The following is a 13,109-nucleotide window of genomic DNA, read 5'->3' on the forward strand; positions in this document are numbered from 1 at the left end:
TCTGGAGGCACTGAAAGCCCCACCTGTGTGGGAGGGATTGCTGCAAAGGGGACAAGCACCTTTAACCTGCTGAATTGTGTCTTCACATTTTAAATCCACATTTGGTTTAACTCCTCAGAGTGCTAAAAAAATTTGCCCTCTTTCCGCTGCACGGAGAAAAAAAACAAAAAAAAACATGCACTATAAAAATAGCCCTGCAGAATCAGTTGAGCAATGTAACTAGGAGTAAGACAAGAATATCTGTAGACCAAACGAGCAACATGAAGGGTCCAGGAGGCCCAACATAGCTCTCTGTTAAAAGCTAAACAAAATGAAAATGTTTTTGCCCTTGCCGAAATGCCATCGAAGAAGGGGTTGTTCTTAAATCCCCTGGGGGGAACTGCATAACTGTCCTGCCACTGTGGAGAAGACTCGCCCTCATGCCACTATCCCCCTAACCCTGGGTCAGAGACAGCTCTTGCAGGAAAGGCTCTCAGAGGGTGAGCCTAAGAGGCATAACCTAAGAGGGTGAGCTGGAATATCCGGAGAAGGCAGTCCCTCAGACAACCCAGTCCCAAGCTATGGAGGGCTTTAAAGTTAAACACCAGCACCTTGAATTGGGCCCGGAAACCAATATACTAGACCCCTGCTCCCGTGTCGCCATGGGGCAGAGATCCAATAGAACCGTACTGCCAAGCTCCTGTAACCACATGGGGTGCCGCTTTCTGTGCTGGTTGCAACTTCCGAACTGTCTTCAAGGACACTCCCATGTAGAGTGCATTACAGTAATCCAATCACGATGTTACTAAGACAGAGGCCTGCCTGGCACCACTGGCATCCCAGGCAGACTGCTCCCACCACCCCAACCTTGGCTGCTCCAAGCTATGTATAAACCCGGCCTCTGACTTGAGACCCCCTGGGGGAAGCCAGGTCTACCCAGCATTGGAAGGGACATGCACGCTGACCAGGAGGTCCTCTGTATTGTCCTGATTTAATTTCAACTTATTGGCTCTCATCCAGATCCCGACTACTTCCAGACAACACTCCGAGACTACCAGCACTTCCTGGGAATTGATAGTAAGGAGAGATAGAGCTGGGTGTCATCGACACACTGGAGACACCCACTCCAAATCCCTAGTGACCTCCCCCAGCAGTTTCATGTAGATGTTGAAGAGCAGGGAACATAACCTTGAACATGACGCAGAAAATACACCCTATGCTATAAAGGTCAAACAGGGACCCCTCCCTCGCCAACTAAGGGGTGTAACCACTGCAAAGAAGTGCCCCTGAGCCCCAGCTCAGGCAACCAACCCAGAAGGACACCACGGTTGATGGTGTCAAAAGCCAGTGAGAGGTCCAGCAGGGATGCGCTCCCCTCTGGTCAACAGTGCAGGTCATCCAAAACAGCGGCCAAAGCCATTTCTGTCCCAAGGCCGAGCCTGCAGCCAGAATGAAATCCATTACATCCCCTGGAGCTGAGACACCACCATACACTCGATCGCCCTGCTCAGAAATGGGGGGGGGGGGGGTTTTTCAAAGGGAGGAGTTCCGTTCACTGCTCTGCTGTTGGAGTCCTGTTGTTGATTGGTTAGCTTGATTTTTAGGCTTTCAATTCATTACCTGCTTCCAGGCATTTTGGAGAAGCAGAATCAGAATGTAATAAATCAAACCAACTCAAAACATTGTATTCTTTTCCAGTGCTCCTCCCCACCATTTCAGCCCAAGAGAGGAAGCAGAATCAATGGAGACTGAACGGCCCAGCCCAGGGTGGGGGGAGTTGGAGGGAAGGGAGAGCCTCTCACTCTCTGGTGAGCTCTCAGGTGAGCCAGGAATGCCCAGAGGGAACGTACCGCAGGGACCTCACCCAGTGCTGAGGGCCAGGCAGGATGTCCAGCTAAAGCACCCCAGTGGATTTAAACTGTTGTCATTTTAAGCATGAGGACAAAAGCCTTTATTTTTAATAAAGGGAACAGGAAGACCAGACAAAACTCACGTTGTTTTTCCTGGAGAATGCCAGAGGAGCAGAACAGGGGCTCTTCACCTGCCAAGAGCAAGGAAAATCATCTTCAGCATCTCTGGGCACAAATACCAGGGCCTCTCTTTTCCCGCCCACCCCACCACGGCCTGGTGCAACCCTGGAATGCACCTCAAGTGCACACTGGCTCCTTGCAGAAGGGAGTGGTGGCCACTATGCACGCCCCCCCCCACTGGGACTGCCACCACAGCAGGGGGGGAGAAGAGCATGGGCAGTTCAGGGCTGGCTGCAACTGACACTGCCCTCTGGGGACAGCAAAGAGGACTGATTCACCTTGCAGACTGCCCTGCCTGGAGAACATGGCCCCGAAGCTGCAGCGCCCCAGAGTGTGGGAGCAGGGCATGGCCCCTTCACCCAGGCAACAGCGCCAGTCAAAGCATCACCTGGGCTCTCCTCCAGTTTCCCAATGGTCTCAATCTGCTCCACCAGGTCGTTGGAGTTCCACTGGCTCATCCCCAGGAGAATGGCGTTCTTCCCTTCTGCTGCCTCCTCTGCAACAAGAGAGGGAGCAAAAAGTTAAGCCGCAGCCCAGATAACCAGAGGCAGGCTGCCCTTTCCGCCCACTTGCATTCAGCAGAGAGATCAGCAGCTGGGAGACCCTCCTGGAGGGTTTCCATGGGCACTTGTGGTCATCCTTCAGCTGGATGCTGAAGTAACGGAGGTCTGGACCCCAAATCAAGAAGGGGACATCTGCTTGGGCTACTAGTCAGGATGGCTACATGGCTATTTCAGGGTCCTGAAGCTTTTGATCTACCTGTTGCTGGGGGAACAGCAGCAGGACAGGGCTGGGCTGATGTCTGCATACCCAGCTTGTGAGTGTTTTGGGGACAGCTGAGGTCCTCCGAGGTAAAGGCGTGCATTCAAATGGGCAGCCAAGCTTGTGGGTGTGCACGTAACAGCCTTGCTGTGCCTCTGCTGCTGCTAGCAATCGGCCTGCCATTTGACCCCCCAAATTTTTGTCATGGACTGCTTCCAGAGGAGCAGGCCACTTTCAGCTCCAAGAGCAATACCTGAGGAACAGATCGCTCTCCAAGCAGAGAAGTTGGCTGGTGCTGGTTTCAGAGATGCTGCACCTGGTCAGCCCATCTACCAAATGTTTAATTCTAAGATGTCTGAAGATGCTTTGCAGCAAAGGCCTGAGGCACACACACCATCAAGCCAATACAAATCCAGCCAACCGTATCACCTCAAAACAAAGCACAGAGGATAAAACCAAAAGCTGGTGTGATCTGCTGAGAAGTTTCTGACCCCGATGTCCAGACAAAAAATGCAGAATCCGTCCCACAAATCCTCTGGGTAGAGCCCAAAGGGGCAGAAGAGGCAGGCTGCCCGTGAAGGATGCGACCCAGTTGTGCAGCCACTGTGAGACTGCAGCAAGCCTGCCTCCCCCCTTCTTCCAGCAACCTCCTGGAGTCAGGATGCAAACGTCATGAACTACACACCTCAGAGCTGCGGCCCTCATTCCTGCACAGCAGAGGCCAGGCTCCTGCACAGACCACTCTTCCCTCCCCTTCCAGTACCACTCCTCCCTCTACACGGACAGCACCTGGCACACTCCTTCAGGCAGAATCGGAGGGCCAGTGCTGCTCTTGAACCCACAAAGGCAGCCTGAGCTTCATCACCTGGAGTGCTACATCCCACTTTAACACTTTGAGGGAAGGTAGAGCAGAAATCAGTTTGTTTATTGCTGGTACCAAAACAAGGTAGCAAAGAGGCCATTGCCTCAGATCATGCGCAAGTGTAGCTAGATGCAGCTAGCTTTTTATACTCATTGCAACTCATAGGCGTGGCGAGCAAAGCTAAGGGGGCAAGGGTCCACTGACTTTTCACTTTCACTGCCCAGTCACCAACGCACTGGCCCATCCCTCCACCCTTTACCATAGTGAACCGGACCATACTGGAGAGATAAGACCGCAGGCACCGTGACGTAGGCTCTGAGGTGTTGTTGTAGTAGACGGACTCTTGAGTTTCGGCTACCTCTAGGACAAGACACTGGGTGAGGGGTGGCTTGGAGCTTCTTGCTAACAAGCACCTTTAAGGCCAGAGTCAGAACTGGCAGATGTCAAAATAGCGTTATTTTGGCAAGAGTTTGATGAGAGTTCTTGGCATCACCAGCCGTGCTCTGGAGACAGCAGCCTCTCACCTTAGCCTGAGGAGGACGCAAGACGGTTGCAGAGCACATCCGGGCGGCCGAGAGCCAAGTACCCAGTCAGAGTCTTCCCGCTCCTCAGCCAGGCAGGAGGAGGCAGCCAGCACACAAGGCTTGGGGTGGCCTCATGTCTGAAGACAGTACAGAGGGGCGGGCAAACGTGGCAAGTGGGCCGAGGTGCCCGGAGCTCCTGCTCAGTCTTGCCTGGGGGGAGGCTGGGGCACCATTACCAACCATGACGGCCTGCTGGGAGTTCCGCACATGCATGGCTGACCACAGTCCCAAGTGGGCCCAAAAGAAGCGTCATACCCCCAATAAAATTCCTCTCAGAGGCGCTGCCTCAGCCTACCCCAAAGGCTGTGCAAGGCCTCACCTCAGGGTGGCACCAGACCCGAGAGCGGTGAGGAGCTCCACGGCAGCTGCTGCCACCTCCTTCTTAATGGCCTGCCCATGCCAGTCGGCTCCTCGCCCTGCCTTCCTCTTTGCATGCACCATTCCTGCTGCTTGGCACCTTCCCTGGGAGTCAGCAGTGCCGTCAGCTCCCAGCAGAAGAGAGGATTTGCAGTGGTGGGGCTGCCCTCAAGCTGGCTGGCTCGTGGCGGGAGGGCCTGACAGGGAGCCAGGTGGGATGAAGCCGGCAGGCCAGAGGCAAGCCCCTTCCCGGCCTGGTCTGCCTGTCACAGAGCAACTGCACAAATCCCTCCAGGAAAAGGCCTTCAGACTGCCAGCAGCGCAGGCTCTGTGGCTGTCACCACAGAGGCAGAGTTGCCATGGAGAACCTCCGCACTTCCAGGCAGGCCTCCACCTGAGGGCAGACACTGCTCCTCGCAGCTTAAATTAGAGACCGCGCTGAGCAGAGCCAGAAATAGCTGCTGCAGATTCTGCAACAGAGTTGGAAAAAGAGAATGAAAGAGCCCCAAGAACCAGGAAGCATTAACTGGCCCAAAAGGACTTAAGGACCTTAAGTGAGAGGGATAGGAGGGGCAGGAAGCTACAGAAATGGGGTCTCTCTCCCCCTGGAACTTTCTGTGAACATCGCTCTTGGACGGTTGAGGCAGGCGCTTCACAGCTGCAGGGTCTCCATGTCTGCTCCTGAGGGGCGAGGGTTGCTTTTGCTGGCTTTGACCCCCCCCCCCGCCTCCACCTCCCTCCATTCCATGATGGACAAACAATGAGGGGCAGCCCCTTCCTCGCACACAGCAGGTTCAGTCTATCCAGACGCTGCCACACTGGCAGCACTCCCAGGACTCCCAAGCCATCTTGGCCAGGAGGACCCGGGCAGGTTGGTCAGGGAGAGGGGTCCAGCCACCTTGCACCTGTGCCACTGGCAAGCCACTCGGGACTGCGGCTGCTGCCACCCACACCAACCTGAGCCGGGAACATCCCTCTGGCAAAGTTGTCCGCCTGCTCCACAAATTAACAGTCCACGTCTAACGACCCTCCCTCCCCCGCTGATGCAGCTGTGCCAGTGGAGAAGGCCAGTGTGCCAGCTGATGCAGTTGTGCCAGTCCCAGAGGCCTCCTCAAAGTAAGTGGAAGTGCCAGCTCGGACTGGGCTGTCAAAGTGCTGCAGGCCCCATCCTCTGTAGGCGCCTGACTCTTCCCACTGCTCTTCTCTGCCAGGCTGCTGTCCAAGGCAGGTCAAGAGGAGGCCTGCCACAAAGGAGAAGGGAAGCAGTGCACACCTCGCGCATCGAAGAATTCGTCATCTGAGCTCTCCACCGAGTCCTCAAGGATGCCTTGCGTGGGCCACTGCGAGCTGAACCTGCGCAGAGCGGCTGAAAGAGAGAGACAGAGAGAGAAAGGTCCGCTAAAAGGGTCGATCTGCAAGCGGACCAGTTGAAAGTCAGGCAGAAAAGTTTTCCACTTAACTGGTCAACAGATTTTTTTTAAAGACAGGATTAATTCAAATAATCCAAAGCAGGAACTCCCAACGTGCAGCCCACACTTTGGCCCCAGAAGGAAACCATCCCTCTGGCAACTGCAGCCTGGCGGGGAGGAGGATGGCAAACTGGGATGCCCAGGACAGAAGAAACCCAGGACCACCCCGGCGCTGCCGGCAGCATGAGTGGCACTGGTGAGACCCAGCCAGCTTGGCAGCTGCTGTGGGACCCCCCCCCCAGCTCAGCAGCCATCCCTTCCCGCCCGCTGCACTTGGCGATCAGCCCGCTGTGACAAGGGCCTGGTCGCAGGGAGGGCAGAGGTGGCTCTGCCTCCCAGGCACCGGAGGAGAAGCCCTCTATCGTCTCTGCGAAGGAGCCAGCGGGAGGAATGAGGGGACCCAAGAGCACAAGTCATGCGGGACAATGGAGGGGAGGAGGAGAGGTGGGAGGTGCCGTGGGCTACCGTAAGACTGATAAATCTGTATGTCCCTTTTGCGCTGGGCATCCAAAGGGGCAAAGAAATAAAGGAGAAAAAGTCCACCAACACGCAGGGACGGGTCCGCTTTGTGGTCTCCAGAGTATACGGCGTCGCGGCTTACGAAAGGGTGAGAACCGGTAGAGACAGGTGGAAAAAGTGGTGGGAGTGCTTAGATGGGGTGAATCCACCTCTAACGTGGTGTCTCTGTGTTCTAGTTAAACAGCGGATGTAATGTGACTGTAGTTGAAAATGTCAAATGTGATTTCTTTCCTTTGTATTATTTATTGTAGTATGAAACTTTTAAAATAAAAACCTATATCCCACCCCCACCCCCCATGGACAGCAGAAGAGCCCCGCTGGATCAGTCCCAAGGCCCATCTAGTCCAGCTTCCTGTATCCCGCAGCAGCCCACCAGGTGCCTCCAGGAGCACAAGACCACAAGATACTTGCATCTCGCTACCACTCCCCTTCGTCTGGCATTCTATTTCCCCTCGCACCCCCCAACAAAGACACCAGGCTGCACTTGGGTCTACCACAGACACACTCCCACAAGCCGCTCTCACAGAATCACCCAGAATTTCTCGACACTTCTGGTGCAAAACAGTATAAAGGCAGTTCTTCAAACAGATAAAAAGAGAAAATACTGTGATGAATACATGCAGTGTGGGCTTTCATATAGTGGAGATGAGGGCTTATATTATTCATATTAATTACAAACCTTTAGCCGAGGGGTACAGTTTATGGAAATGGGCTGCCAAGGGGTGTGCAAGTGAAAAAAGGTTGGGAACCACTGCAAGAGAACTATGACTCAAACCTTTCTTTAAGCTGCCTGGTGTGTTAAGCCAGAGGCTCTACATGTAACATAAAAAGTATAACACATAACTGGGAGTGTGCAATTTAATTCACAGTGGAGAGACAAGTAACAAGGAATGACTGTGACAAGTGCAGCTGCACATAGTTGCAACCCTATTTACTCAGAAGTAGACCCATTGCTTTCCAGGGGCGTTATTCTTAAGTAATGATGCATTGAATTGTAGCCTGGGACTTTGTTTCAGATGGAAAGGAGGATGACATTCTGGTGTTTAAAAAAACAGACCTCTATAAAATGCAAGCATTTGCAATGTGGAAGGAGGCTGCAGCAGCATTTGCAAAATGGAACAAGGTTTGCTTGATTTCAATTGAAGCCTTTCGCTCAGTGGTTCCCAACCTTTAGGAACCACTGATGTAAACATTGGAATTATCGTGAACCACATGCAACCCTCTCCATCCCAAACGCACAAAAAAAATACAATTCAATTTGGCAGCCCACGGGGGAGTGCTTGGCAAGACACTGGAAATACCAGCTGCGGGGGGGGGGGTCCATTCTCAGCCCTCTCCAGTGGTCCATGGGGAAACATCTCCATGTGCTTCTCCACAGACTACCAGAAAGGGTGGAGAATGAACCCTCCCAGCTGGCACTTTGAGCAAGCGATGGACCACCAGAGAGGGCAAAGAACAAACTACCTACAGCAACAACCGATACTTCAGTGGTCTGTGGGGCGGAGGGGCAGTCACTTGTCAAGATTCTGGAAGTAATCAAAGGTGATCGGAGACTTTTTCCAGAGACTCTGGGGACCACTTCTCAAGGTCTCTCAGAAAACAGTTTGGGAACCACTGCTTTAGCCCTTCTCTCAGGAGGAGAATTAAAGGCTAACTTTGGCTAGAGTTTCCCAGGAAGGTTACCATGGAGATTAACAGCCCTCTAATGAGCTCTGCATTGCTTCTCCAGTGCTGAAAAGCAACTTCTCCAGAGTTGCTTGAAAAGCCCTGTCCCCTGAGTGATAAGGTGAGGTGATTATCTAAGCTTGACTTATTGGCAGAAATTTCCCACCCTAAAGGTAAGTACCTAAGGTAACTTGGGCCACTTTATTAAGCCAGTTCTGCCCAACGCCGCATATATGCAACAGAGATCAAATGTGTACACCTGTGGGCTGGGCAAAAATTTAAACACTAGTGACTAATTTTTGATGCATGAAAACTACTGAATATACTTCCCTCTCTCGCCAGTCTGGAGCTATCAGAGGTCTCACCAGACTGGTCAGGAAAAGCAGGAGCGGCCAGAGGCTCGTTTACATCTTGGCAATCAATATTTGACATTGCTATTTATGCTGATACTAACCATCTCAGTGGATCCAGAGCCCAGTGTCAACTTTCCTAACCGATGACTACAGCGCCGAGAGGGTCCAAGCCTTTTCCGCTGGGTCACCTGCTGCATGGACTGTGGCGTGATTTGTTATGAGAAGCATCCCTTGCTCTGAGACTGTCCACGCGTGTCCCCACTCCCTTTCCCGAACGGTGCCTTACTGGTTGTCGCTTCGCCCTCCAGACTCCCAGCAATTCCAAGCGGAATCTGCTGCTGCTGCTCCTGCAGTGGTCCCTCCCAAGGATGACTCACCCCAAATGACTCACTCTCTCCTCAGCTCAGCTGCAGACCCTTGGAAGGCCACTGCCAATCCCCACCCCGGTCAGGCAGCCCAGCACCTGCGGGTCAAACCTGTGCAAGGGAACAGAGGCTCCCTGGGAGGGGGAGCACCATCGCTTCCAGGGGATTGACGAGCAGGTGCAGAAGCAGGACACGCAGTGCGGCCCCTCCCGCCTCCTTTCTAAGCACAGCCACGGCAGCTCCAGGTGCTCACAGGGGCAGCACCTTCGTCCAGCCAAGCACTGGTGAGCCTCCAGTCTCCACCCTCCAGGGTGCAGACACATCACCCTACTGGGAAGGAGTGGAGCCAGGCAGAAACATGGGGTGCCAACTGAGCAGAGTCACAGGTGCCAAGCCAGAGCGCTGGGGCCCCCATCCACCTCCCAACCAAGACACCGGATGTGTCCCATCCTCTCCCATTTGGTGGGTCAGGAGACAGGTCCACCCCCCCCCCCCCGGTCCTGGAGTGTCTTGACAAGGCCATGAGGAGCTTGCACCCTTTCGGGGGTCACAAGTTCTGTCAAGGCAAGCTGACACATCCCTCCTTCTAGGGTGTTTTCAAAAAACCTACGTCAAAACCAATTCTAAGCAGCCACATTAAAAGTTTGAGCACGTTCCAGTTTCTGAATCTCCTCTGAAAAGCAAAAAATAACAGTTTATGATCCCACCATCAGATGCAGTTTTAGGAGCGGGTGCTTCTAGAGACAGACAAAAACATGTACCGGGAAGAGATCTTTGCCTGGAAACAGTTGCCCAGAATGGCAACTGCCCAGAATGTGCCCTTCCCCCTCTGCTGCCCTGAGAGGCACCACAATGGCCTCTTGGAGCTCTGGGTAGATGGGGTAGCCTCTGCCTGCCTCATTAGGGCAAACTGCTTGGGGTGCCGGCTGCCTGGAGACAAGCAGGGGACTGGCTCAGTGGGCAGCCAGGCAGGAGCACAACAGTCCCTGGCTGCCAGCTTAGCAGACTGTGGTCTCCGCACCACATGAGCAGTATGCTGGCTGACCAAGGGAAGTAGCACCTAGTGGTTAGTGCCCACAGACCCCTTCCTACTCCCTTCTTTTCTTTTTCTGGATCAGTAGATGGAGAGCCTCAGTAAAATATAAAATGGAGGGAAAACAGGTGGGAAAAACACAGCCAGACTTATGAAGCACAAACCCTGAATGCGGCAGATGAAAACCCCGCAGAAGCAGGTCTCAGTGGGTGCAATAACCAGTCATGCTCAGCAGGTGGATTTGGGATGTTACTTGAGAACAGAGCCCAGGGTGCAGCTCACCTGCCCCCCCCCCCCACTGGGCCAGACAGACCTGCTGCCCCATTCTCCCATGGCTATCTCGAGGCAGACCAGCCCCCACCCTCCCAGGCAGCAAAGAGCCACTCTTGACTCCCCATCAACACATGGCTGGGCGACAAGGAAGGACCGGAGGGTGTCCAGCTGCCCTCATCGGCTGAACCTGCACAGAAGCTTCTGGGCAGTCAAAAGTGTTCCCAAATAAGGGGAAAGGGGCCCAAAACGGGTTGACAGGGCATTCCTCACACCCATGCCAGTCCCTGGATGGTGGGTGCTGCACACCAGCTGCGCTGGAGAGGCCTGCCAGGGAATGGATGGACCGTCCCCCAATGCTGCAGACAAGGAAGTCAATGCTTTCTGCAGGCCTGAGATCAGGGAGTGCCTTCCCTGGACTCGACTCCAGGAGAACCTTGGAGACCAGTTTCTCCTCTAGTCTCCTCTCCCAAATCTTCCCTGGCTGATCCTGGCTTTCTGCCAGCTGCAACAGCCTTTGTGACCAAAGAAGCTGCCCGTGATACGGTTTGTCCCTCCTGGGGTTGGGGGCTGAAGGTGGAGCAGACACCTGAGATGTTGGCCTGTGGCACACAGGAGAGCAGACTTGGCACACGCACCACTCCGGAGGAGCTATATCCGGACACCATCTACTATTGCGCCCAAGGGGTGGGGCCATGGCCACGCCCCTTCTAGGGACCTGAAGCCCCTGAAGAGCTGCTGTCAGTTGACACAGGCAAGCTGAGGGCCTCCGTGTCTGACTGCACAAAGGGCCCATTCAGTTCTTCTCCATTCCCCCAACTGCAAAATGGACATAACCACAAACACCCGCCCGCTCTCTCAGCACAAATGTATCTGTCAGGATAACCAAGACGGGTTCTCTGCAGGTCCTTATAGATTTTGCATGCCACAAAATAAGGCCCACTGAACAGGGTGAGGATACCAATTCAGAGTCAGGCCATAAGAACAGCCCCACTGGATCAGGCCATAGGCCCATCTAGTCCAGCTTCCTGTATCTCACAGCAGCCCACCAAATGCCCCAGGGAGCACACCAGATAACAAGAGACCTGCAAGGCTTCCTGGGAATTGTAGTTAAGAACATAAGAACAGCCCCACTGGATCAGGCCATAGGCCCATCTAGTCCAGCTTCCTGTATCTCACAGCAGCCCACCAAATGCCCCAGGGAGCACACCAGATAACAAGAGACCTCATCCTGGTGCCCTCCCTTGCATCCGACATAGCCCATTTCTGAAATGAGGAGGTTGCACATACACATCATGGCCTGTAACCCATAATGGATTTTCCTCCAGAGCCGTCACCGCATCCTGTGGCAAGGAGTTCCACAGACCAACCACACGCTGAGTAGAGTCTGAGTCCACGATGAGTCCATGGCGGCCCAGATAATCCCTCCTTCAGGCCAGGCCCACCTCCACGATCACAAGGCCAGGCAACCTCACAGTGAGATGCAGGAGGGCAGGGCAGTTGCCTCCAGAAGGCTTTGCCTCTCCTCTGGCAGACTCTTCCTCATGGTGCATTTTGGTCTCTGGTTTGGCACCAGAGAGGCTTCATCAGAGGGCAGGGGGATGGGCTCTGGCACAGCTCCCAGCATCTCAGTTGGGCCGGCACAGGAGAACGGCTTGGGGAGGCCTGTTCCTGCTACCCTAGCAGCTCCAGCGGCCTGGGGTTTCTTGGGTGCTTGGCTGGCTTCTGTTCATGCACATGAACTTGTTCCTGTGGCTGCCACCAGCTGTGCAAGACACAAGCTGCTTCTGCAGGCCACTGCACCTTTCAAGGAGACAAGGCTCCGGGTGTTGGCCAGATCACAACTGGTTGGCAGGAGGAGCCACTGGCTTGCCCTGTCCTGTCCGGGCAGCAGAAAGATCAGTCTGTTTGTGGACACCTAATGAGGAGCACCTTTCCCTCCATCCTCTTCCTTTCCTTTGAAGCTGCGGTGAAGCCTTTCATACTCTGATGCCAGGTAGATGGGTCATGGGAATGAGGGACCACCTGGAGACTCAGGAGAAAACACAGGCATGTGCCGGATACTGAAGAGCCAAGTCTGGCCCAACGGGATCTTCCCATGCAGGCCGTGTGCTTTCGGGTGGCTGGTACACAGAGCCGCAGATCGGAGGGATGGGCTGTTGCTTCCCCAGACCAGCGTCCCGTCCGTGTGTTTCTCAGAAGGAGCCTCTGTGGTGCTGGAGCCTTGCTGCTGCTCTCCCTCTTCCCCAAGGCAGGTGTGTGTTCCCTCCCTGGGGCACCTGGCCACGCCATTGAAGGCCTGCTCCAAGGGCCCTTGCGCCTTGCAGCATCTGAAGCAATTCTGGGCTGTGCAGCTTTCCAACAATGACGAAAACAAGCTCCTTCTGCGGGGTTGCGAGGGCTCCGCCAGAACAGGGGGCGGGAGCGGCCTGCACTTGCTGTATCAAGCCTCCACCCAGAGCTCGCCAGAGCAGGTTCTCCACCTGCTTCCTGTGACAGCACAGATGTGAGACTGGATATGTGAGGAGCGGCTGCCTGGATCCCGAGCGAGCAATGCTTTTGCTGCTGCAAGAACAGCTCTACTGGCGCCCACGCAGTGAGCAAAGACCCGGCCTCAGCAGCCCCTGCGAAGCCGCTGAGCAGAGGGCGGGATGCTCCTTTCCCAGCCCCGGAGGGCTCTGCACATGCTCCAGGTTCTTCAGTGGCTGACCAGGAGCTGAAAAGCTTTTGGAGCAGAGCTCTGGCAGGCATTCCACGAGACTTTCAGGGCTGGGCCTTGGGGAACCTCGTGGCCAGGGAAAGATGGCCCCCTTGCAGGGGGATCCTTCTGATCCTCAGAAGCGAATCCCACGGAGTTCAAC

General features: G+C 54.6%; 1 protein-coding gene across 3 annotated transcripts in view; it reads right to left on the minus strand.

Moving 5' to 3' along the window:
• Window positions 1-13,109, minus strand: part of PITPNM3 (PITPNM family member 3) — a 44,456-nt gene that overhangs the window by 22,946 nt on the left and 8,401 nt on the right. Inside the window, exons 1-4 of one of the 3 annotated variants that reach the window (XM_066634989.1) lie at window positions 11,539-11,571; window positions 5,848-5,940; window positions 2,398-2,505; window positions 1,973-2,020 (exon numbers count right to left, since the gene is read on the minus strand). In XM_066634989.1, coding sequence (XP_066491086.1) covers window positions 1,973-2,020; window positions 2,398-2,505; window positions 5,848-5,940; window positions 11,539-11,545 — 256 coding nt within the window. In that variant the 5' untranslated portion in view covers window positions 11,546-11,571. Of the gene's footprint in view, window positions 1-1,972; window positions 2,021-2,397; window positions 2,506-5,847; window positions 5,941-8,681; window positions 9,095-11,538; window positions 11,572-13,109 lie in introns of those variants that run through there. The other 2 variants (XM_066634990.1, XM_066634987.1) reach the window with 2 other exon arrangements.

This window comes from Tiliqua scincoides, chromosome 8, assembly GCF_035046505.1.
Source record: "Tiliqua scincoides isolate rTilSci1 chromosome 8, rTilSci1.hap2, whole genome shotgun sequence".
Classification (NCBI taxonomy): Eukaryota; Metazoa; Chordata; class Lepidosauria; order Squamata; family Scincidae; genus Tiliqua; species Tiliqua scincoides.